General features: G+C 42.7%; 1 protein-coding gene across 1 annotated transcript; it reads left to right on the forward strand.

The window, feature by feature from the left end:
- The first annotated feature begins 1427 nt into the window (after positions 1-1427).
- Positions 1428-26847, forward strand: LOC139468382 (gamma-tubulin complex component 5-like). The gene is made up of 22 exons (XM_071250320.1): positions 1428-1678; positions 2675-2781; positions 3385-3496; positions 4544-4640; positions 5795-5874; positions 6107-6366; positions 7402-7491; positions 8892-8985; positions 9495-9711; positions 10131-10333; positions 11074-11189; positions 11800-12056; positions 12969-13221; positions 14305-14467; positions 15803-15865; positions 17402-17493; positions 19391-19472; positions 19805-19925; positions 21256-21407; positions 22154-22368; positions 24008-24108; positions 26751-26847. Exons 1-22 carry the CDS (start codon positions 1610-1612, stop codon positions 26801-26803), a joined length of 2997 nt encoding a protein of 998 aa, XP_071106421.1. The 5' UTR covers positions 1428-1609; the 3' UTR covers positions 26804-26847.
- Positions 26848-27076: the final 229 nt, after the last annotated feature.

Genomic DNA, 27076 nt, shown 5'->3' on the forward strand with positions numbered 1-27076 from the left:
GAGGAACGACCAACGCCATCGGCCGGGTAAACTGACACACAACTCAAGGTCTGACGACCCGTCTCCCGTTTTAGTGGGCTCGCACGACAAACATGACCGAAAGCTCCATTAACCAGTCAACCTCAAAATGTGAAAGATCCGTGAAGATCCGGGGCAGAAAAGGTCTTCAGCAACCCATGCTAGCCGTAAAAGGCGACTATGCTTGTCGTAAGAGGCGACTCACGGGATCGGGTGGTCTGGCTCGCTGACTTGGTCCAAACTGCGTGGATCGATGCTCATGATGACAATCACTGGATTGTTTTGTCAAGACTCGATTATTTACAGACCACCGTCATATAGCTGGAATATTGCTGAGTGCGGCGTTAAACAACAAACAAACAAACAAACAAACACACAAACAAACAAATAAAATGTGAAATATCATCCAGCGGAAGCAATATGGTTTCTCTTAGGGTTGGGACGATTAACTCAGGTACACGGGTCGGGTGGGTACTGAGTAGGACCCGGGTACCCACAGGATTACCTGGACCCGCGGTTAGTCACGTGACATATAGTTTAATGGCACAAATTATCTGGGACTCTACCCTTACACTATAAGTGACTAATGTTCGTATCTCTTTCTAACCATGCACCCATTCCTTCTGACTTTATATGTTTGAATAAAGATAAAACTTCAGTCAACTTCAGTGTATACATGACTAGATCGTTTTAAACGAGTATTTTGCCAGGGTTACGGTCAAACTATTCCAAATTGGACATTAGGACCTACATCTTGGGGCCTACGGCGGGGGTAGGGTCGGGTAACAGGGGGTTGGGTACCCGGGTAGGAAATTTGGACTCGTCCCAGCCCAAGTCTCTCTCTGTTCTTCAGCTCGGTTTAATTATAATCCACAATTCAACAAACCAAAACTTATTTGTATAAGACTGCAGATGAAATCCGTGAACAGCGTTTGCTTTGTCCAAGTTGAAAAAATAATTCCTAAAATTGTAAATTAGTTAAACGAGTTCTAAAACACTAAGTTATGTAGTTTGTAATTGGTTAATAAAAGGAAATGGTACGGGAAGTAACGGATGTTAATTCATTTGTGGGTGAGTTGGTTAAGTCCAGTACGCTCTAACAGAAGAAACCGTTTATCACGTCGCACTCCATTGTTGATTTGTTTTCTAATATACAGCGGTACGCCACCATAGCATGTCTCACCTCATTATTTTTTTATGCGCAAAATAAACCATTAACACCCTGTCGGGACCACGCCCACAGGAGGTCGGACAGAATATACCATATTAATTAGCATTTGCTTTCGTTTTATTTTATTGTTTATAATCTTGAAGCGCATCTGAATAGCTTTTCTAAATAACATTTTCCGATGTAAAATCCGATCCATAATTTAAAAAAATACTTTCAACCGGAAGTGCACATGCTGTCAACAAACTTTACTAATTTATACTTAGGGTCTATGTGCTAAATGTGTAACTATCTTGGATCAGTTGTCTTTTACTCGTGCATATATTTCATTTAAGAATATGCATGAAGCACACTGTACATATTCGATGACTGTCAATTAACTTCTAGGATCGGCAGCCGGCTTGGCTGCGACTGGATGTGGTCATGGCGCGCTGGAGAGGGAATTTCGAAAATTTGACGAAATCCCTCATATCACATTTAACTGGACTCGAGGTATTAGAATGGGTATTTGTAGTTGATAACTTAATAAGAACTATGCCTGATAAAATAATTATCGGTTAGTGAATGTTTGTCCTTGTGTTTCTATAAATTCTTGTCTCTACGTGTTTACATTCCTGATTGTGAATGTGTCATTGGCTATTCCCGATTCTGATAATCAACAAGAAATTTCAAATTATAATCACCACCTCAGACAGAAACAGCTGATCTGACTGCCACATCAATGCAGTAGCTATACACTAAGTATGTCTTTGTTAGTTACCTTTGACACCTGTGGGGCTGCATGTGACTGTCTTCATATTCCAATGAACATATGCTCATAATGTCAATCACTGGGTTGTCTAGTCCAGACATGATTGTTTACAGGCTGCCGTCATATTACTGGAATATTACTGGGTGTGGCCTAAACAAGCAAACAAACCTCCGATTCCAAAATATGTGACTCAAGAACAGTCTTGTCTTGCATTAGCACCCCTCAGTTGTAAATTAGGGTTAGTGTTAGGGTCAGCTATCTCACCACATGAGCGAATGTTGCATAATGAAATCCAAACTGATCTGAGGTCAAGCCATATTATTAGCTCACTTGACTGAAAGTCAGTTGAACTTTTCATGCTTATGTCTTGTATTGTTTGTCTGTAGTATGTTTTGCATCATTTTGTGATGTGCTGAAAGTTTAAATGGTTTTATATTCTTTCAAAATGTGTTTATTGCACTGTTAACATTATCACTCAGAAACCACTTACCAATGAAGCTGAAACATCACATGCTTGTTCCGACCAATTGTGACACCTAGGCGGTCGGGTAGCCTAGTGGTTAAAGCGTTCGCTCGTCACGCCAAAAATCCGGGTTCGAATTCCGACATGGATACATTGTGTGAAGCCCATTTCTGGTGTTCCCCGCCGTGATATTGCTGGAATATTGCTAAAAGCGGCGTAAAACCATACTCACTCACTCTTTACTTTTGTTCTACATATTCCTGTTTCTTTTCAGGAAGGAGAGGACAACTTTCGACTGTGTCAGCAGTTTGCCACCTCAAACTTTAAATTCCACCGATTTCTAGATGTGGACAGTCATAAAGTGACCAGAGCCTTAGATGGGTAATAACCCTTTCCTCCAGACCTAGATAACTATTGCTGTATCTGACAATGGACACTGAAACCCTGTTGATCCAGCCTGTAGCATACCTGCTGGAAGCACTTATGTTAACAAATTTCTGGACTAACAATTTCCTGATTAATGTTACTTCCAAGAAGTAGTTGTCTGGATAATGGGGTCTCGACTATCGAGGTTTCATGGTACTTTAGACATGTTAGATACTGACTGAACAATATCACAACATATGTACATGACTTAAAGAACCTACTAGTGCTCAGTACTGGAAAATTTTGATGATTTCACTTGTGATATTTTATCATGCTTATTGATGATATTTCTTAGCCAGGTGTCTACATATGTTTCTATTAATACAGTTGTTAAGATAATTAAAGTACTTTAATGTCCAAACTTCTGAAGTTGTTTAATTTTGGCAAATGTTGAATGTTGAGTTATATTGGTAATCGCTTTTTCTGTATTAATGCAATTATTTTAGAAAGAGATAAATACATTAATATATCAATCAATATGCAATAGCTATATCCCTGATCTACAAGCATCTAGAGAAACCATATTTAATTTCTACTTGTTCTGTGTCTTCTTTGCAGAATGCGCATAAAACTGGAAGTGCATTCACAGACTGAGAAAGCAAAAGCTCTGACTCAGCTGACTGAAGATTTCTTGAATAGTCCGATATTTGAAGACAAAAATGACGGCAAGGTACATATGTAACAGCAGTAGAAACTAACATTTTTAGTCCTCTAGTCCATATAATGATAACATATAGCAAAACCCTTAAAAATGGTAAATGTCTACTCATCCTTGTGATACCTTTAACTGGTTGGCAAGGACTACGGGACTAGTGCCAATTTCTAATGGTGTGTAATTTGATTACCTGGGTTACATTTCTGTAGTCCAGTACCTGGGTTACATTTCTGTAGTCCAGTACCTGGGTTACATTTCTGTAGTCCAGTACCTGGGATATATTTTTCTAGTCCAGTACCTGGGTTACATTTTTCTAGTCCAGTACCTGGTTTACATTTCTGTAGTCCAGTACCTGGGTTACATTTCTGTAGTCCAGTACCTGGGTTACTTTTTTCTAGTCCAGTACCTGGGTTACATTTCTGTAGTCCAGTACCTGGGTTACATTTCTGTAGTCCAGTACCTGGGTTACATTTTTCTAGTCCAGTACCTGGTTTACATTTCTGTAGTCCAGTACCTGGGTTACATTTCTGTAGTCCAGTACCTGGGTTACATTTTTCTAGTCCAGTACCTGGGTCACATTTCTGTAGTCCAGTACCTGGGTTTCATTTCTGTAGTCCAGTACCTGGGTTACATTTTTCTAGTCAAGTACCTGGTTTACATTTTTGTAGTACCAGTGTTAGAAATGATACATGAAAATCAAAGTCCTTGTCATTACCCCAGTGCTAAAAGCTCTATGTTTAGGAGCCCCTATATTCAAATACTAATTCAGCAACTCTTAAGGACCCCTGGGGATCCTTAAAGTGTGACCACAACCCTGTCAGTGTTACTATTTGGAATAGATGTATTATCAATCATGTCAATCAGAGGATTTCCCTTGCTTCTGATACTAGTCCTTATTGAAGTCATCATTACTGTCAAAAGTGAAATAGCAATTTCAGGGTCATGATAATTTTAAGAAACATTTTTTTATTCATGTGTAAAAACTCAAATCTTGTTGCTACTGAAGAGAATGAAATGTTATTATGTGATATAGTAACCATAGTAACTGTTGACTGCTTGCAGACAGACACCCACTACTCCATCCTCTACCTGTTGTTCCTGTTGGCGGACCACCCCACGGCCACCGACTTCAGTCTCGCGCTGCCCCATCGTGAAGATGGTGAGTCCCACTTCTGGTAACAGACATTTACCATTTCAATGGTAATCATCAGGGTATGGCACTGCCCCGGGTAATACTTAATTTGTTGGCACCATACCTGGGATGGTTTCTTTCACAAAAGTTGTGCATCATGTCTTCAGCTTAGGTTACTTTGGGCTTTCCTCCAACATAAACTGGGGGCACGGGTGGCCTATTTGTCTATGGTGCCGCAATTTGAGTTGTGTCACTTGGGCACACTAGAAACCTATGGTTGTGGGTTCGAATTCCAGTTCACCCCGTTTATGTTTCTAGGTTTGTCAGCACCATACCCGCTCATGGGTTTCACCAGAATTGTAAGGGTCTGAGACTTCAGGCTTTCTTCTCATGTTAAGCTGACACGCCATGATGTAATACTGTTCAAAGCTGCATTAGACCCAACTCACTCTCATTCCAACATTGACGTGATGCAGTAATACAACTGGAATGCAACTCATTCTGCAATGTTCTGTGGATTGGTTCCGGTCACTAACTGTTCAGTCAGTAAGCGAAGAATGTTTGCATGGAATCTGAACTATAACGTTTCCATTTTCACATTGTGGGAACCCCTGTGGTGTTTCTGAGTTAGAATTGGTCCTCAGCAACCGATGCTGGTTCAGAGAGGTGACTTAATGGAAATAAGGAGTCAAGCTCATTGACTTGGTTGATTGCATGATATTGTACCCTGATGGTGTGGATCATTCCTCACAATATGGATTATTATTGTCTCGTCTGGATTTGTACCCATGAAGATCCAGGTTAGAATTGATCTTCAGTGACCAATGCTTGATGTGAGAAGATACTAATGGATTCGGGATCAGCAGGCTTGCTGACTTGGTTGATACCGGTAATTTTATCCCAATCATGTGAATCGATGCTCATGATGTCAATCAGTGGATTGTCTGGTTCAGACTTGATTATTTCAGACCGCTGTAAAATAGCTAGGATTGCTGAGTGATGCATTAAACAACAAACAAACAAACAAATGGTCCGGACTCTATTATTTACAAATCACCGTCATATAGCTGGAATATTGCTGAGTTGCAGCATTAAACAACAAATAAACAAACAAACAAACAAACATATATAGTCACATACAGTGGGCAGACTGTATTAAGACATCTTTGCTTTGATTTCAGAACCTGTAGATGACTTTGACTGGTCTGGTCACCTGTTGGAGGGAGAGGATGTGTATCGAGGAGGATATGCTGATTCTCCGGTAACCACCTTTGCTTTCCGCTGGGATATAAATCAATCTCTGAGTCTGTACTATCCGGAATAATAATACCTTGTATGGACATGTAAAGCTGAACCTCCGGGTTGGCATCATCACACGTGCATCAAAGTTTACGTGTATCGTTTCACCCTTAGAATCTGATTTCAAGAAGGAAATGATCAGTTCTCTGAGTGCATTCCGACAGTGTGCTTTATGTGCTTTTATGTTTTTGCAGATTCCTTCAGATGATGAGAGCTTGTCTGATTCTGATGGGGATGAACGGTCTCAACCACAAGACAATGCAGCAGATAATCAGTCTGCTGTTGTCACGGCAACACAGGATACATCTATGCTGGTTACACATGAGTCTGATGTGGTGGAAGACAAAGGATATGATTGGTTGATGAAAAATCTGGTGGTGCAGTATTGGAAAGGAATGAGTCGTGAAGAGGATACTATAGACAACCATTTCAGTTCCAACTTAGCCAGAGATTGGTAGGTTTTCATTTGTATGGCACTGTTGCATCAGTTAATTATACTTCCGTCATAGATTGATGTCTTCATGTCCATGTTTTTGCCTTGCCTCTGCAATTGCTCTTGGGATAGAGGACCTGAATGCCCAGGTGTCATAACGAGTATTGGGTGGTTTCAACAGCGCTCCAGACAACGTTTTTGAGCAATTGAGTTTTTACTCTAGGGTATCTATTTTAATTGGGTTATTACATTTTTCAGTGGGTAACCGATATGTTTTCACTCATCTATTCATCACTCTATTTGTTTTTTTCCCAAAAGAGTGAACATTTTTAAGATGAAAATAAAATGAAATAATTTTTTAGAGATATATATATAATCACGATATCTGTTCTAAATATATGGCTTGACTCGGAAAGTAAATTATCTTGTAATTGTGTTTCGGAAATTTGCTCCTTTCTAATGACTATGCATGCTGAAAAAGCTCCATTGGGTATTAATGCAGGCTGTTTTTATACATTTGAGTTTTTCATTGAATGCATGCGTTTCTGTACACATGTTAATATTTTACGCAAATACGCTGCTTATCTGCAGCTCTGTTGCAATATGTAACCTGTCTGATAGTGCCCCGGCTGCAGGAATCAGTGCTCATTGTTTCAACCCAGATTTTATACCTCCTGTCGTGATATGGCTGTAATATTGTTGACAGAAGTGAAAAACGCCATTGCTCGCTCATTGTTTCTATAGCCACTAAAGGGCTGTGGGGTAACCTAGTGGTTTAAGTGTTCACCTGTCACAACGAAAGTCCAGGTTCAATAACCCATATGGGTAAGATGTGTGAAGCCCATTTCTTGTGTCCCCCCACCATGGTATATTGCTAAAAGGGTTTTCAAACCATAATCACTTATTGCCACTGAATCCAGTCAACAAGAATTAGCAATATGCCTTCAATTCAGATATTTGATTACGTGTTGTTGTGTCAAAAGTGTTCATGGTTTTTCCTTAGCTGAAATGCAAAATATCCCTGATGTTGATCTGTTTGTTTTTTTTCTATTTAAGGGAGTCCTACAAGTCTCGCACTAACCAGCTGTACTGTGAAGGGGGCCGCACCTTCGTCACGGAGATCCAGGTCTTGAGGGAGGTGTTGTGGTGAGTTGTAGACAAATGTATGTCAGCAGCGTGTCATGATGTGTTGGGAGTGAGTGAGTGAGTTGGGTTTTTAACGCCGCTTTTAACAGTATTCCAGTTATATCACAGCGTGTCAGCTTAATGTGGGAGGAAAGCCTGAAGTGATGCAGGTCTCAGACGTTTACCACTTCGGTAAAACCCACGAGCACAGGTATGGTGCTGACAAACCTAGAAACATAATTGAGGCGAACCGGGATTCGAATCCACAATCATAGGTTTCTGGTGTGCCCAAGGGACGCAACTCTGCACAGCAAATCGCGGCGCCTTAGACGACTGGGTCACCCATGCCCCCTGATGTGTTGGGAAGTCACATCATGGTATGTTAGTCTCCTTTATACTTAAAACACCATCTTGTCCCTTTCTAATTGTGTACATGATAATAACATCTCTTCACATGGCAAATGATAATAATACAAAATGACAAATACTTGTATCACATGCAAATTTGTTTGAAACCATAATCTTTTTGGCATGATTGACATTGCACGATTCTCTTGACATGTTTGACATTTGCATTACATAATTCTTGACATGTTTGACATTACATGATTCTTGACATGTTTGACATGACATGATTCTTGATATGTTTGACATTACATGATTCTTGACATGTTTAACATGACTGACATTACTTGATTCTTGACATGTTTGACATTGGCATTACATGATTCTTGACATGTTTGACATTATATGATTCTTGACATGTTTGACATTGGTGTTACATGATTCTTGACATGTTTGACCTTACATGATTCTTGACATGTTTGACCTTACATGGTTCTTGACATGTTTGACATTACATGATTCTTGACATGTTTGACATTGACATTACATGGTTCTTTACATGATTGACATTGACATTTCATGATTCTTGACATGTTTCATATTACATGATTGACATTGATATTACATGATTATTGACATGATTGACATTGCATGATTCTTGACATGTTTGACCTTACGTGATTCTTGACATGATTGACATTGCATGATTATTGACATGATTGACATTACATGATTATTGGTTGGTTTGGTTGGTTTGTTGTTTAACGCCTCACTCAGCAATATTCCAGCTATATGACGGCGGTCTGTAAATAATCGAGTCTGGACCAGACAATCCAGTGATAGATATCATGAGCATCGATCTACGCAATTAGGATCGATGACATGTATCAACCAAGTCAGCGAGCCTGACCACCCGATCCCATTAGTCGCCTTTTACGACAAGCATAGTCGCCTACATGATTATTGACATGTTTGATATTACATGATTGACATTGACATTGCATGATTCTTGACATGATTGACATTACATGATTGTCTTCACATGTTTGGCATTACATGATTGGCTTTGTTGGCAGGATGCTGTCTGGTGTCTCGGACCTGTTTATCTTCCTCCACAAAGGAGGCCGCTTCACTCTCCGTGACGACATCTCTGTGTCCCATCTAACTAAGGTCAGTGTACAGCTTCTAGAAGTGCTTTTAACTTTCAAGTCAAGTGACCTGTGAAGATCCAGGTAGAGAACAGGTCTTCAGCAACCCATGCTTACCGTAGAAGGCGACTAATGGGATCGGGTGGTCAGACTCGCTGACATGGTTGATGCATGTCATCGTATCCGAATTGTGTAGATCGATGTTCCTGATGTCAATCACTGGATTGTCTGGTCCAGTTTCGATTATTTACAGACCGCCATCATATAGCTGGAAGATTGTTGAGTGTTTTGTTAAACAACAAACAAACAAACAAATCCATGACAAGTGTAACCTTATTTCCCTGTGACCATGGTTATCTTATATACAACAAATATATACTTATAAAAGAGTATTTATGACAGGGAACTTAGCACTAGCATGTTAGTTTTAGCCAGTGTACCATAGCTTTCGTAATAGATTATTAGATGATTACAAAGCCACAGTGGGGTCTCCCCATCTGCATTCTCTAGCTGAAGTTGTCCCCCTTTCAGGAGAGTGTTGAGAGTTTTGTTCAGCCGTTCTGCAGGCATGGGGGCCATGTTCAGGTTCTGCAGACCTTCGTTCAGGAGATTGTGTCACAGAGTTGCCTTGGTAACGACCTCACCGGAGTACCCATGACCTACCAAGCGTTCACTAAAACAGTGTCCCAGTTTCTGCAGGACTTACAAACTTACCTCTCGGGTCTAGAGAAAAGGATCATAAGAAATGGTAAGTGGACATGATTTTGGGGGATCAGATGACTGCAGAGTACGCTGATCACTGTGTCGGATTAACGAGTCTGATTAATGAGTGATTTCGGTAATTTGTTGCAGATTATGTGTGTCGGAGACTGTCGGATTAAGTGGTCTAAATCGTACTGATTTGATCGGTTCCCATCATTAGTGTCGGATAAAGCTGATTGTCGGATTAACGAGTGTTGGATTAACGAGACTTGACTGTATAGTCATGGAGATCTTGTGTATGTGGCTTTTCGAGGAGTTAAGTTCCATCAAACTCTGTTGAATTTCAGTTAGAGCATTTCAGACCTTGTTGAATTACATGTGCTCTGATGGAAAAGTTGCGATGTTTGATTATGTGAGATGATCCAGAAACACCTGAATGAAAAGCCATTGCGGTTTTGTTCCCAGAAGAGGTCATGACTCTGTCGATGATGTCGGTGGAGCTGCAAGCATGGAGTCAGAAGATCGGCCTGGTGTACTCCCTGTATATTAATGGTGTGGCGGCCGCTGCCAGTCTGCCCACAAACAGTCTCAAGGCCTCCCATCTCCTCAGTGTCATGTACAACACTGTGCTGGAGTATGACTCACTAGGGGAGTTTACACCGGACATGGTAGGTGACACTGGCTGTAGCGTGTTCAAGGCCTCAGTAAGACTCACTAGAGGAGTTCACACCGGACATGGTAGGTGACACTGGCTGTAGGGTGTTCAAGGCTCCCATCTCAGTATGACTCACTAGAAGAGTTCACACCGGACATGGTAGGTGACACTGGCTGTAGAGTGTTCAAGGCTCCCATCTCAGTAAGACTCACTAGAGGAGTTCACACCGGACATGGTAGGTGACACTGTTTGTAGGGTGTTCAAGGCTCCCATCTCAGTATGACTCACTAGGGGAGTTCACACCGGACATGGTAGGTGTCACTGGTGTTCAAGGCTCCCATCTCAGTAAGACTCACTAGGGGAGTTCACACCGGACATAGTAGGTGTCACTGGTGTTCAAGGCTCCCATCTCAGTATGACTCACTAGGGGAGTTCACACCGGACATGGTAGGTTCACTGTGCTTAGTTGCTGTAGGCATGCAAGAGACCTATGATCATTGCTTCGAGTCCTTGTTCACCTTGATTTTGTTTATATTTTTCTAGGCATCGTACCCATGCTAGTTTCATCACTTCAGGCTTTCCTCCCACATGAAGCTGACACTCTGACATATAACTGCATACTGATGAAAGCGGCGTTAGACCCAACTCAAAGTCACTCAAGCTGGATATTGTTCACTTCTATTTCAACCTATGTCTTTAATGTTGTTGAATGGTGAAAGGATTCATTGTGATTGGGTGATGTGTATATTGCAGATTATGCTGTTACTGCCAATGTGGATGCAGACGTCTCAGCCATATTTGCAGATCATTGGAGACTGGATCAACAACGGCCACCTGGATGACCCAATGAATGAGTTTGTTGTTCAGAGGCAAGTAGCCGGCACACCCAGGTGGAACATGTTCCCTGTACACACTGGTCACCAGAGGGCACAGATGGAATGGTGACCACAGTCACTGAGTCAATGTTCCAGAAGCAACAAACAGCATTGACTTTCCCAGTCTGTCCTTGAAAAGATTGAATCAGCCTTTAAGGTCTGGCCTTTTTTGGAAGGCCTTAAATTTGAAACAAATTTGGGGTGATCATTGCTTTGCAAAGGTCTTGAGAGCCCTTCTGCTCCTAACACTGATACTACGTATGTACTAGATTAAAAAGTTCAGGATGTGTATTTAAATATTTTCCTCAATGTCTAATGTGCATGAAGTGTCATGAAGTGTCATGATGCCATGCAAAATAATAATGTGAAATGATCTCATAGTTTACAGAAAAGCGTTTTGCTACTGCCATTCACCTTTGCCATAAACATCCTTGACTGGTCATAAATGTGAATTATCTAATTTTTCGTTAGACAAAGTGGCCTTTCGGTGATAGATTGGCTTAAAATGTTTGGTAAAAGCACCTGGATGGACAAAGGTTTTATAATAGCAGACAACCTAAACTATGTCAAATGGAGGAACTTACATGTGATTACTTTCTTACAGAAATGACAATGTGAAGTCAGTTGATGAGACATTTTGGGAGAACGCTTTCGTGCTCCACATGCCAAAGAGTACAACAAACTCCAGTGTGCTCAGCACAACTATTGCCCAGTTTCCTGAGCATGAGCAGGTTGCTGTGGCAACAGCCTGGGCTCCCAAGTTCCTGCAGCCAGTTGTCAAGGATATCGTCTTGACAGGAAAATCCATGGAAGTGCTTGAACACTTGGGACAATTATTTCAAGTCATAGGGAACAGAGATGGTATGTGTCCAGGAAATAGTATGTCCCTGGTTTGGAGATAAGTGATTTTTCTGGTATTGTTTGAGAGGACATTTTGTTGATGTATGAACTCTTTAAACTCATAAAAACTCACTCATAAAACTCATACCATCAAACGTATACAGGTGATTGAAAGCAGAATCCTGAGTGTTCAAATTTTCAGTTGATATTGAAATGGGATTAACTTTAGGTTTATTGAATTGTATATTTATAAATTTATCTCACACTATGCATTTCTTCCTTCTTCTTTCGATCCTGTGTGGAAATGTGCTTGAACAAAGCTTCCAGCTTCTAAAAACAAATCAGTCGAACACATCCCAGCATCACCATGGTCACCACCCAAAACAATGGGTCACGCACTGTAATCCTGTGCAAAGTGACCTACACGACCTGATCACATGATGCCCCTGCCTCTTTTTCATCCCCACATTGTGGCCTGTCCGGAGTGTAGAACTACCTTTTCAACTTCAGACCCTCATTACTATTTCTGTGACTGTCGTGGTCAATGCAGTATTAACAAGCATTGTTCCCTTGGTGCCCATCTTCCAGAAGAATCCTTCAACATGTATCTACACAAGTGCCACAGACGGGAAAATTGTACGGCGCTTGAAATCTAGGAACTCGCAACATGACTCACGCTTCTTCCAAGGGTCAACATTCCAAGAAAAGTTGATCACAGGATCAGCGCTCAAAGGATCGCTCACCTAATGTTTGACAGTCGGAGAATCGTCCTTCCAGTTTGCCAGGTCGCACTCGTGATCGAAACTTTGTTCAAGCATATTTCCACATAGGATCGAAAGAAGAAGAAAGAAATCCATAGTGTGAGATAGGATAAGTATATGAATATACAATTTAATGTAAAATTAACAAATTTATATTTATTATATTCTACAGGCAAACCAGATTCGCTGTATGACACATTTATGAAATCCCTGGAGCAGACCCTTGGGACCAAGTCACCAGCAGCTGGTAAATCAGAAGGTTGGAGAAGGGTGACAACTGTGTCTACTCCAGTCCTGACTGCTCAGATCGAGCAACAGCTGAGGGGGCTGGGAGTCTATGACCCTCTGTTGAGGATCAACTTTGAGGCAGTGTTCAGCCATCTGCACGTGGGCCCAGTCGAATCAGAGGAGGACAGGGAGTTGAGGTGAGGGCAGGGATTTATCTAGACCTACTCAGAGGCCGATATTCAGTCCCAAGTTGGCAGCAAATTACAGTAAACATTCCCAATTTGAAAACAAAATCCCACTTCCTCAGTATTTACAAAAATGAGAACACTATAAAAAGTCATTATTTGAACAATATACAGTCGTGCCTCGTTTATACGGACACTTGCGTCAATTCACAATTCGTCCGCATAAACGAATTTCCGTATAACTGAAACCAGCTTCTTACTGGAAGTCTGTCATGGAAGTTTGAACTTTACCACATTTTGAGGTTTGAATTTTAAACAATAATTCCAAATTGTCCAGATCGCCTGTGTTCTCGATATAGTTCATCAAGGTCTCTATACAAGCCACAAACTTGTGCTTGGGGATTACATGTACAATAAACAAGCTCGTAGCTCAAACGTAACTCAGTGTCACTTGGTTAATTGACTTCTCACGAGTCAAAGGATTACCATCAGCGGAAGGATTATATGTATTGTCCGGATAAGTGAGACAATTTTGTGTGCATTTCAGTGTTTTGTGTATGAAAATGACCGTCCGGTTCCGGAAACTGAATTTCCGTATATACGGGTAAATTTATATAGTCATTATTTCGTTTTGAATGAAAATCGTCCGGGAACCGAGGTTTCCGGATATCTGAAGTCCGTATAAGCGGGGCACGACTGTAACAATATTTTTCCAATATTGCTCCCAAGGGCATTTGGTTGGGAATCCTAGATAAATCCCTGTGAGGGAGAGCATGTGGTTAGATCTAAAAGGGATCAGGAGAAATACTTTGTTGTTTGGGTTATTTATGCAAAGTGCATTAACTTTGAAATGCTATGTGAGGATTCAATGAATCAGCCAGGCTGTATCTGATGGAACTTTTGTCTCAGTATAAGCCATCTAGATCTCTCTGTTCTGAAAGTGAACACCTGCTGCAAGTGCCAGAAGACTTTTGCTTGAAGACTTTGGGCCATAGATGTTTAGCAATACTGTGCCTGTCATGTTAAGAAACTAACTCAATTGCTTGTTATCATTTACCACTTTGTGGCATCATCTGAGACCCTTGCCTGTGGTAGGTTGCTGCGGGGCCTAAAGTCTGAGAACCTGCAGCCAGTTGAGATGCTGCTCCAGGAGTGTCTGTACCCACACATACTACGCAGGTACCACGTGGTTTGTTCCGAACTGGTCCGCATCCTGAAGGAGAAGTATCGGCTCATGGACTTCCTCACTGCCATGAGGGTGAGTGCCGACTTACAGGGGGTGAGGCAGATGGCACCAAACCTGATGGGGGTGAGCCAGATGGCTGTTGGTCCTGGTGGGGGTGAGGCAGATGGCTGGTGGGGATGAGTCAGATGGCTGTTGGTCCTGGTGGGGGTGAGGCAGTGGACTGGTGGGGATGAGTCAGATGGCTGTTGGTCCTGGTGGGGGTGAGGCAGATGTCTGGTGGGGATGAGTCAGATGGCTGTTGGTCCTGGTGGGGGTGAGGCAGAGGACTGGTGGGTATGAGTCAGATGGCTGTTGGTCCTGGTGGGGGTGAGGCAGATGGCTGGTGGGGATGAGTCAGATGGCTGTTGGTCCTGGTGGGGGTGAGGCAGATGACACCATACCTGATGGGGGTGAGCCAGATGGCTGTTGGTCCTGGTGGGGGTGAGGCAGTGGACTGGTGGGGGTGAGGCAGAAGACTGGTTGGTGAGTCAGATAGGTGTTGATCTATGTGGGCGTGAGGCAGATAGCTGTTGGTCCTGGGTTGGGGTGAGTCAGATGGCTTTTGGTCCTGGGTTGGGGTGAGTCAGATGGCTGTTGGTCCTGGGTTGGGGTGAGTCAGATGGCTGTTGGTCCTGGTGGGGGTGAGTCAGATGGCTGTTGGTCCTGTGTTGGAGGGAGGCAGATGACTGTTGGGGTGAGTCAGATGGCTGTTGGTCGTGGGTTGGGTGAGGTAGATGGCTGTTGGTCGTGGGTTGGGATGAGGCACATGGCTGTTGGTCCTGGGTTGGGGTGAGGCAGATGACTGTTGGTCCTTGGTTGGGATGAGGCAGATGGCTGTTGGTCGTGGGTTGGGGTGAGTCATATGACTGTTGGTCCTGGGTTGGGGTGAGGCAGATGGCTGTTGGTCCTGGGTTGGGGTGAGGCAGATGGCTGTTGGTCCTGGGCTGGGTTGTCAGATGGTTGTTGGTCCTGGTGGGGATGAGACAGGAGATAGAGGATCTGTGATTGTGGACATTGATTATTATATGGGATCAGTGATCGTGAAATTTGAAACAAAAATACATCTACCTTTGAAATATTTTGGTGTACTTAAAGAATTTTTTTTTTAAATGGGGCTATATATACGCTGCCACAATAGGTTCCTTTAAGACCATAGGTAACTGTGAGAGATATGTATTGGCTGTGAGTAAATGTCGGATGGTAAAGGCAGAGCAGAAAATGACAGCAATAGAATAGTTTGTGATAAGTCATTGTCTTAAGTCAGCACTGAAATGTTTTTTGAAAATGTTTTTGGTTTTTGACAGTTGTGGTGATGTCTTGTTGTCTGTGTTGTACTGATGCATCAGTATGTCGTCTTTGTTGTTGCAGAAGTTTTTCTTGATGGAGGCGGGCGACACCATGTTCAACTTTTACACCAACATATTTGACAGAGTGAGTACACCATCTTACCTCAACATACTAAAACATTACTAGTGTCATATAGGCGTGGCATGGGTGGTTCAAGACTGTTCAGAGTTGTGTCCCTTTGTTCATGTTGTTGCCAGGATCTGCTACTTGTGGCTTGAATTCCAGAGTCATGTTCATTATCTTGTTTAGCCTCATACTTTTCTTCAGTGTTTTTTTATTCCCACATCAAACACAATGTGATGTAACTGGAATGCTGTTAAGATCTGTGTTAGGCTCTAGGTTGTCCAGCATGCTATAATATTCACAATGGTGTTGTATTGTACCCTTTTGGAGAAACAGTCATTACATCAGCAGTTTATCAAGCGTCCCTTGGTCTGTCAACTCCACTTTAAAAAGTCCCAGCTTCCTCATTTGTTGTTCAGTCTGCCCAGTCAGAACTGGTGGAGCCACAGTTGTCTCTCTTCTCCCACCCTGGAGGGGGCACGGGTGGCCCAGTCGTCTAATGTGCAGTCGCAGTGCAGAGTTGCATCCCTTAGGCACGCCAGAAACCTAGAGTTGTGGGTTCGATTCCCGGTTCGCCCGGATTATGTTTCTAGGTTTGTCAGCACCATACCCGTATTCGTGGGTTTCACTGAAGTGGTAAACGTCTGAGACCTGCATGACTTTGTGCTTTCCTCCCCTGATATCACTGGAATAGTGTTAAAAGCGGAGTTAAAACCCAGCTCACTCACTCTCCCACCCTGGCTGTGGCCCAAGTGTCCAAGAGCTACACTGTGTGAATCTGACTGCTTGTGTGTACCATGATGGCCTGGATGGATGTATTTGTCTGGCCAAGACCCGATTCTGTACAGGCTGCCTTGATGTTGATAGAATATTGATCACAGTAGTATTAAACTGCATTCACTCTGTTACTCACTCACTCAACTCCAGTGAATATGTAAACCTTTTCAGCATGCGAGATTGCCTCTCATGGATTATGTGTGGGACTGCAGGTTTAGTCCTGATTAGAGAGATTATCGCAGGAGTTACGTCCTTTGCTGTAAAGATATTAACGTTCAAGATGGAAGACAGAAGCACATCAATTTTGGTATTTAAAGTATTACATCTTGTGTGGTTCTTCAATGTTTGTAAACATGTTTTAAAAGATAGCTTTACAAACCTTTTTCTAAGAATCTTTTCTTTTATGTTCATATTTTGTCATTGTTATGACAAATTCCACTTAAACACATAACAGTATAATTTCATCTGAATACGACTTTGAAACTGAGATGTACTCCCATCAGATATGAATTCCTGGACTCTCTAGTCTGCCTCTGTTGTGTAGTGGATAGAATCTGCCTGGAGAGAGGAAAGTCTGTGGTTCGATCCCCTGGCCAGTCATAACAAAAGAAGTTGAAATATGGTACTTGTTGTTACCCTGCCTGGCTTTCGGCTAGCATTTTGAAGTCCATATTAGTACAAGCAGTCACACACACATGTGCGTACACAACGTCTCTGTATAAGTGAATACATTCGCCTCACCTGGACTGCTAGAGCTTCAAGTTGACTTGTTTCTGACAGATGAAGAACATGGAGCAGTGGAGGGACCTCTCCGTGCTGAATCTCGTCCTACACGAGGCCATGTACGCCCTCTACCCCGACGAGACAAACAGGTCAGACCCCGGGCAATATAGTCTCATAATGACTTAAATACATTCACAATCAAACATGTAAAGGTGGGATTGTCAGGTACATGTTTTGTTAAAGAATATTGTTTAGTACTGAACTATTTTTTTTACATTTATGCCATGTCACTTTTTATGCTTTGTATATCAATAGGTAAATAAGAACTTAATTATGCTATTTAGAGTCAATATCTAGTAGAGATATGTAGTTTGACCAGTACTCCATGATTTGAAATACAAACTCAATATGTTTGGAAAATACCAATATATGCAGTTTTTCAAAATCATACATATTTTTGTTTTGTTGGCAAAGTGTGCATAAGTGACAAGTCAAATTGAAATACCGTATTCGACGTAATAAGCGCCCAGGGCGCTCTCAAAATTAGAAATGGGGGGCTTTTAATAGAATGTTATTTTGGTGAAAAAAAACAGCCTTGAAAGATCAATTTCGTGGTTTATGCTGACCATGCTGACAGCCTGAAATGTTTATATACGACAGATATATTTTTCCAGAATATGATTGCGTATTATACGCGAATAAATATGTCTTTTGTATATTGACCAATCGGAAGGGGTGCTAATTGGGATTGTTCACCAGCAAATATTTTAGTAAATATCGCCGTGGGTGCTTATTAGAGCAGGGCGCTTATTATGTCGAATAATGAAATTAGCAACTGATTCCTATGATAGAAAAAGCAAAACTATCACATGCAGCTTCCTTTATATGAATTGTCTATTAAGCACGCTTTGTGACCATAGCAAAGTACAAGAAGAGGCGGACAACTAACAAAGTTATATTTGGGTTATTATGATTCAGGTTGTTACAAATTACAGGTGAAGGAATGCATGCAATATATTGTGGTATGGATCACAATACATGAATCAGTATTGTCATAATTTGATACCAAAGTCAGACCGAGACCCATCACTAATATCTAGCTTTCAAAGAAACATGAACTGATTCATACATTGTAATACATAGTAGATATTACATACCTGTGTCAAGAGTAAAGGTACTCTGTACAAGCCCCATAGCAGGAGATTATCTGATTCAGTGTGTGGAACCAAGTTTGTACTACTCAATATTTTCTGACTAAGTCATCTTCAGTCAAAGGAGTGGTCCTTAGCAAGTGTTGAGTGGTATGTTATGTTATATCAAGCATGATAATGTAAAAAACTGACGCTCCTTACTTACCGGTGGCCCAGTCATATAAGGCGCGGCAATTCACTGTGCAGAGTTGCGTCCCTTGGGCATGCCAGAAACCTATGATTGTGGGTTCAAATCCCGGTTCGCCTCAATTATGTTTCTAGGTTTGTCAGCACCATACCCGTGGGTTTCACCGAAGTGGTAAACGTCTGAGACCTGCATCACTTCGGCCTTTCCTCCCACATAAAGCTGACATGCCGTGATATAACTGGAAAATGTTACAAGCAGCATTAAACCCAACTCACTCACTCACCCCTAACTTGTGAATATTGAAACTGTCAAACCGAAGTGGCAGACTGGAAGTGGAATTTTAATAAACATGATAATAAATTGATTGTACCAAATACAATTCACTTTCTGTCATTAGTAGGTAGGCCTTGATATCATTGGATGCAAATATGATCTCTTCTAAGTGGGTTCCTTCTCGTCATATTTGTAAAGTCCCTTAAATATTTTAAGTACGACATCTTTTAGTCTGTTATTTTGTATACTTATATCATGATGAGAGTCAAACAATACGATCCTTCATTTAGATGGGGAGGTCAAAGTGCACTCAGTTTTATATAATTCAACCTTCTTTGGAAGTGTCCTCATTTCGTGATGCAAAGAGGTATCGTCATGGAGCTAAATGGTTGATTTTAATTAGATGGTTATTTTGATGGAAGGATCATGTTTCAGACTCAGCATTACTGTGGAGGTTCCTAGTGTTCAGGAGAAGTTTCCTATAAGTGTCACCGACTGTATCAAGCTGTCATACGAGGTGAGATGTCCGACTTGTCCGTTAGTCAGACCTGTTGCCTCCTCAATGCTAGTTTCATTCAGCATGTAGACTGAGTACTGGTTTTTCAGTACCCAGGCAGCATACCTACTGTAAGACGTTCCCCCAGATGTACCCACAAGGGAATGTACCTGACTTTGTTTTTGTTTTTGTTTTGTTTTGTTTTATCATAGGTTGTTACTTACTGTGAGATTGTTATGTATCATGGGATTTGATTTTTATTGTGGGATTGTTACTTACTGTGGGATTGTTACTTGTTGGATTGTTATTTTATGGTGCAAATGCTAGTGTTAATATGATTCGTGTGTATACAGGTTCCCTGGCCAGTAGACCTGGTGATAAGCTCCCGGAGTCAGGATATCTACAACCAGATCTTCTCCTTCCTCCTACAAGTGAAGCGAGCTAAGTACTGCCTGGAGCAGCTCCGCTTCTTCGGTACGTAGTCAGTGCATGATGGTCTCACCATGGTGGCTTCTGTATGTAGTCCGTACATGCTGGTCTCACCATGGTGGCTTCTGTACGTAGTCAGTACATGCTGGTCTCACCGTGGTGGCTTCTGTATGTAGTCAGTGCATGCTGGTCTCACCGTGGTGGCTTCTGTATGTAGTCAGTGCATGCTGGTCTCACTCTGGAGGCTTCTGTACGTAGTCAGTACATGCTGGTCTCACCGTGGTGGCTTCTGTATGTAGTCCGTACATGCTGGTCTCACCGTGGTGGCTTCTGTACGTAGTCAGTGCATGCTGGTCTCACCGTGGTGGCTTCTGTACGTAGTCAGTGCATGCTGGTCTCACCTTGGTGGCTTCTGTACGTAGCCAGTGCATGCTGGTCTCACCATGGTGGCTTCTGTACGTAGTCAGTGCATGCTGGTCTCACCGTGGTGGCTTCTGTACGTAGTCAGTGCATGCTGGTCTCACCATGGTGGCTTCTGTATGTAGTCAGTGCATGCTGGTCTCACCGTGGTGGCTTCTGTACGTAGTCAGTGCATGCTGGTCTCACCGTGGTGGCTTCTGTACGTAGTCAGTGCATGCTGGTCTCACCGTGGTGGCTTCTGTACGTAGTCAGTGCATGCTGGTCTCACCGTGGTGGCTTCTGTACGTAATCATCCTTAGTACCTCAGCACCATGCCTGTGGTAAATACCATTGAAGATCCGGGTAGAATAGGTCTTCAGCAACCCATGCTTGTCATAAGAGGCAACTATGCTTGTCGTAAGAGGCGACTAACGGGATTGGGTGGTCAGGCTCGCTGACTTAGTTGATTGCATGTTATTGTATACCCAAATGCGTAGATCGATACTTATGATTTCAAACACTGAATTTTCTGGTCCAGACTCAAATATGTACAGACTGCCGCCAATATAGGTGGAAGATTGCCGAACGCGGTGGTTAAACAGCACACATACACACACAAACATGTGGTTTATACCAAAGTCTTTCTTGCTATGTGTATGTACACTTCAATAATGAAAATCAGAAGATATAGTAGCATGTAATATATATATATAAGTAATATCATGTTATAAGTAATTGTAGCTAAAGGCTGTCTGCCTGTTATTACTGAACCCTGTGGGGACTTGAGTACCCTGTAGCTTGTCGTAAGAAGCCACGAAAATGGATCGGGTGGCTGAGTTTGTCCTTGTACCTGATAGCATTGGATGTCAAACATTTGTTAAGTCACAAGTTTGACTCTTTTTATTCACAGGCTGATGATACATAGTTAGGAATATTCCTGATCGTGGCGTTAAACAACAAACAAATACTATTTCAGATCTGCAGAAGGAAGACATCTTGAAGAGCATCCACCTGTCTCAGTACGAGGAGGAGGATACGACACGTAACACTCGCATACACCGCATGCAGCTGCTGAGGTTCCGCCTCCTCTACTTTGTCAACAGTCTCCACAACTACATCATGACCAGGGTCAGTCTTCTGCAGTCGGATTTTCAGGGTTGATGGGAGCCTGGAGGTTAACAGTTGGTGTGGTGGTTATTTCATCAACATTTTAATCTCACATCAGTACTTGGGTCAGGCTACTGCACTGTTGCAGAGTGGTGTAGTTAAATGGTTAAAGTCTTCACTTGTTGACTAGCAGACCAGGGACGGTCTTACACCTCGACTCCTGCATAAATATAGTACATGTAGTCTAGGGCAGGGACGGGTAACTTGGGTACCCGGGTCGGGTGGGTACTGACTAGGATCCGTGTATCCACAGGACTACCCAGACCCATGGTTAGTCACGTGATATATTGTTTAATGACAAAAATTATCTAAAACTCTATGGTAACACTGCAAGTTACTAATGTTCGCATTTCTTTCTGACTGCACCCATTCCTTCTGATTTTTCATATGGTTGAATAAAGATATAACTTAATTCAACTTCAGTTTATGAATGACCAGATTGATTTATCTAAATATGTTTTGCGAGGGCTATGCCCATAATGTTCCCAATCGAACATTTTGAGACATCTCTTGAGACCTACAGTGGGTACCCGGGTAGGGTCGGGTAATAGGGTGGTGGGTACCCGGGTTGTAAAATTGAACTCGTCCCAGCCCTAATGTAGTCCTGGACTTTCACTAGTCTCTGGACCAGCTGAATAGTGACTGTTACCCTGTACAAGCTGTGTATGGACTGTTAATACGGTTTGATTGCCTTTCCTTCATGGCAGATCTTGCAGAGCACGGGGCTTGAGTTCCAGAGTGACATTGAGGCCAGTGTGGACCTGGACCAGATCATTGCTGCCCACAACAGCTATGTGAGCAAGATCCATGAGCGCTGCCTGCTGCACCCCAAGGTGGCCTTCCTCAGGGAGGCTGTGCTCAAGGTCCTCAACCTCATCCTCAGCTTCCACAAGATCTGGGACCAGGGCGTTGATGAAATCAGGTCAGAAACAACACACAGCCTGTTTAACAGTAGGAGTTTACTTGTCTACCTGGATTATATAATATTTTAAGTGTGGATGGCTTTTTAGAAAAGAAGGGGGTATATTTTGTTATCATAAGTGCTAGATTAATGTAAATAATCAATGAGGCAAAATGCATTTTGTGGTTATGATATTTATTTTAAGAACATATCAATATTAATTGAATCAGTGTGAGTATGGTGTGGTGAGTATTTTGCGCTGCTTTTAGCAATGTTCCAGCAATATTGTGGCAGGGAACACCAGAAATGGGCTTCACACATTGGGGAATTGATGTGGGGATTCGAATCCCGGCCTTTGGTGTTACACTTTAACCACTAGACTACCCTGCTGCCCATAAATGAATTAGGTACTGTGTTGTAATGTGTGATCACTTATGAAACTTCCAAATGTATGAATGTTGAGGATGTTTCAGAAAGTGAGTCAAATGGTCTTGTACACCAGGAGATGACAACCACCAGTCTTGCTTGACAACGGGTTAAGGATCTATACCAAAACGTCACTCTTTACAATATTAAAGAAGTTGTTATCCCTAAAATTGTGTCTACCTTGTCATCCATCAACTTCTAAGTAATGCCTATCAAACAATTCATGAGATGAAGTATGGACAGCATGAGCCAGATGATTATTTATTGTGCTGTGAGAGCACATCTTGTTTGGTACAAGAATTGTTATGTTGTCTTGTAAAGTATTTGGGTATCATATACCAGCCTCAAGAACAGCGTGTATTTGTTAGAAAGCACCATGCTGAAGACCAGTGGCCTGTTCCACAAAGTGATCTTGGTGCTAATGTAGCCATTAATTCTATACTGAAACATAGACTTACGACAGATGTAGCGCTCAGATCACTTTGTGGAAAAGGGTCCTGGGCTTGATTGTCTACTGTTGGTTCCTTCCTCCCTGATATTGCTGGAAAGTAGCAAGCAGCATAAAACTGCATGGACTCTTTAACAGTAGATCTGTTTCATTCCAGTTGCATTTGGCAGGACATCAAAATGTTATTGTGTGCAAGATTATGTTGATATTTACCTCTGCCAAAAATATTAGTGAAGCACTGTCTCTTTTCTCTGTGGAGAAAACCAAAGATAAGATTGTGATATCTCAGAGAGAAAAACAACCTACGGAAGGCAGAATTTCTGCTCTCCTTTCAACAACATAGATATCAGATCAGCGTTGATGAGCCTCAGCCTACCAGCATGATCCTAGTGTAAGACATGTCCTTGTGTTGGCAGCATGATCCTAGTGTAAGACATGTCCTTGTGTTGGCAGCATGATCCTAGTGTAAGACATGTCCTTGTGTTGGCAGCCTGATCCTAGTGTAAGACATGTCCTTGTGTTGGCAGCATGATCCTAGTGTAAGACATGTCCTTGTGTTGGCAGCATGATCCTAGTGTAAGACATGTCCTTGTGTTGGCAGCCTGATCCTAGTGTAAGACATGTCCTTGTGTTGGCAGCCTGATCCTAGTGTAAGACATGTCCTTGTGTTGGCAGCATGATCCTAGTGTAAGACATGTCCTTGTGTTGGCAGCATGATCCTAGTGTAAAACATGTCCTTGTGTTGGCAGCATGATCCTAGTGTAAGACATGTCCTTGTGTTGGCAGCATGAAGATTATTGAAGATATGGAGCTGGAGTTTTCACGCTGTATTCAGTTCTTGGCCTCCTTCCTCAACAACGTCATAAAGCGAGGGTCCTTCCCTCACTGTGAGTATAGACTTAGACCTTGCCAGTGTATGTTCTCCTTCCTCAACAACGTCATATAGCGAGGGTCCTTCCCTCACTGTAAGTATACACCTCCACCTTGCCAGTGTATGTTCTCCTTCCTCAACAACGTCATAAAACGAGGGTCCTTCCCTCACTGTAAGTAGAAACCTCCACCTTGCCAGTGTATGTTCTCCTTCCTCAACAACGTCATAAAGCGAGGGTCCTCCGCTCACTGTAAGTAGACACCTCGACCTTGCCAGTGTATGTTCTCCTTCCTCAACAACGTCATAAAGCGAGGGTCCTTCCCTCACTGTAAGTAGACACCTCGACCTTGCCAGTGTATGTTCTTCTTCCTCAACAACGTCATAAAACGAGGGTCCTTCCCTCACTGTAAGTAGAAACCTCGACCTTGCCAGTGTATGTTCTCCTTCCTCAACAACGTCATAAAGCGAGGGTCCTCCGCTCACTGTAAGTAGACACCTCGACCTTGCCAGTGTATGTTCTCCTTCCTCAACAACGTCATAAAGCGAGGGTCCTTCCCTCACTGTAAGTATACACCTCCACCTTGCCAAAGTGTGTTCTCCTTCCTCAACAACGTCATAAAGCGAGGGTCCTTCCCTCACTGTAAGTAGACACCTCGACCTTGCCAGTGTATGTTCTTCTTCCTCAACAACGTCATAAAGCGAGGGTCCTTCCCTCACTGTAAGTAGACACCTCGACCTTGCCAGTGTATGTTCTCCTTCCTCAACAACATCATAAAGCGAGGGTCCTCCCCTCACTGTAAGTAGACACCTCGACCTTGCCAGTGTATGTTCTCCTTCCTCAACCACGTCATAAAGCGAGGGTCCTTCCCTCACTGTAAGTAGACACCTCGACCTTGCCAGTGTATGTTCTCCTTCCTCAACCACGTCATAAAGCGAGGGTCCTTCCCTCACTGTAAGTAGACACCTCCACCTTGCCAGTGTATATTCTCCTTCCTCAACAACGTCATAAAGCGAGGGTCCTTCCCTCACTGTAAGTATAGACCTCGACCTTGCCAGGGTATGTTCTCCTTCCTCAACAACATCATAAAGCGAGGGTCCTTCCCTCACTGTAAGTATAGACCTCGACCTTGCCAGTGTATGTTCTCCTTCCTCAACAACGTCATAAAGCGAGGGTCCTTCCCTCACTGTAAGTATACACCTCCACCTTGCCAGTGTATGTTCTCCTTCCTCAACAACGTCATAAAGCGAGGGTCCTTCCCTCACTGTAAGTATACACCTCCACCTTGCCAGTGTATGTTCTCCTTCCTCAACAACATCATAAAGCGAGGGTCCTTCCCTCACTGTAAGTATAGACCTCCACCTTGCCAGTGTATGTTCTCCTTCCTCAACAACATCATAAAGCGAGGGTCCTTCCCTCACTGTAAGTATAGACCTCCACCTTACCAGTGTATGTTCTCCTTCCTCAACAACATCATAAAGCGAGGGTCCTTCCCTCACTGTAAGTATAGACCTCCACCTTGCCAGTGTATGTTTTCCTTCCTCAACAACGTCATAAAGCGAGGGTCCTTCCCTCACTGTAAGTATAGACCTCCACCTTGCCAGTGTATGTTCTCCTTCCTCAACAACATCATAAAGCGAGGGTCCTTCCCTCACTGTAAGTATAGACCTCCACCTTGCCAGTGTATGTTCTCCTTCCTCAACAACGTCATAAAGCGAGGGTCCTTCCCTCACTGTAAGTATAGACCTCCACCTTGCCAGTGTATGTTCTCCTTCCTCAACAACGTCATAAAGCGAGGGTCCTTCCCTCACTGTAAGTATAGACTTAGACCTTGCCAGTGTATGTTCTCCTTCCTCAACAACGTCATAAAGCGATGGTCCTTCCCTCACTGTAAGTATACACCTCCACCTTGCCAGTGTATGTTCTCCTTCCTCAACAACGTCATAAAGCGAGGGTCCTTCCCTCACTGTAAGTAGACACCTCCACCTTGCCAGTGTATGTTCTCCTTCCTCAACAACGTCATAAAGCGAGGGTCCTTCCCTCACTGTAAGTATAGACTTAGACCTTGCCAGTGTATGTTCTCCTTCCTCAACAACGTCATAAAGCGAGGGTCCTTCCCTCACTGTAAGTATAGACCTCGACCTTGCCAGTGTATGTTCTCCTTCTGTCAGAGAGGACGTGACATTTCCACTGCAGTAGCTAACAGTACAAAGGCTTGTCTCCTTGTCTCCTGTATTTGAATTCTATGGAGACTAGGCGAAGGCTAACAGCATTTATAGCAACATTCTATGATATATATTCATCTAACAGTTAATAATTAGTTAGCTTGTCTCAATTACAAAATGGCACTAACTACATCAATTCGACCAGGGCCCACTTGCAGAAAGCGATCTTAGCGCTACAACTATTGTAAGCCTATGTTAAAGTATGGGAGTTACGATCTTCTTAGCGCTAAGATCACTTTGTGCAAGTGGGCCCTGGTGTGACATTGGGGGTCAGTCTGTGGAGCACAGGCTCTCAGTATGAGATTTATGTGCCATGTGTAGTTATGTATATCCATTGGAAGCAGAATGTAGCTAGGGTGAGGTTATCATTTGTCGTCATTTGTGTTACCATTTGCTGTTTCTTCCACTCAGAGTCAAATATTTGTCCTTTTCCAGTGGAATCCCTTGCCTTCTCACTCATCACGTCAATGGAATACAAGGGGAGGTAACAAATGGTTGGATATTCCATCAGGAGAGAAGTTAGCCACAGGAGGAACAGGGACTTTTTCAACTGCATGAAATGTCTGTGCTGGTTGTTATGCATAAGGCGAAAAAAAAAAGTAATCTTGGTTCTCAGGCACAACTGCATCATCACAAAGTCTGAGGCACAAAAAAATCCTTAAATATTCCGCGTGTGGGGAAAACATTACTCCGGCCATGGAATGCTACAATTCTATCTAATATTGCGTGCAGTTACTTCCCTTTTTAACATGCTTATTGGC

This window comes from Haliotis cracherodii, unplaced genomic scaffold (assembly GCF_022045235.1).
Source record: "Haliotis cracherodii isolate W230 unplaced genomic scaffold, xgHalCrac1.p SCAF_1, whole genome shotgun sequence".
Classification (NCBI taxonomy): domain Eukaryota; kingdom Metazoa; phylum Mollusca; class Gastropoda; order Lepetellida; family Haliotidae; genus Haliotis; species Haliotis cracherodii.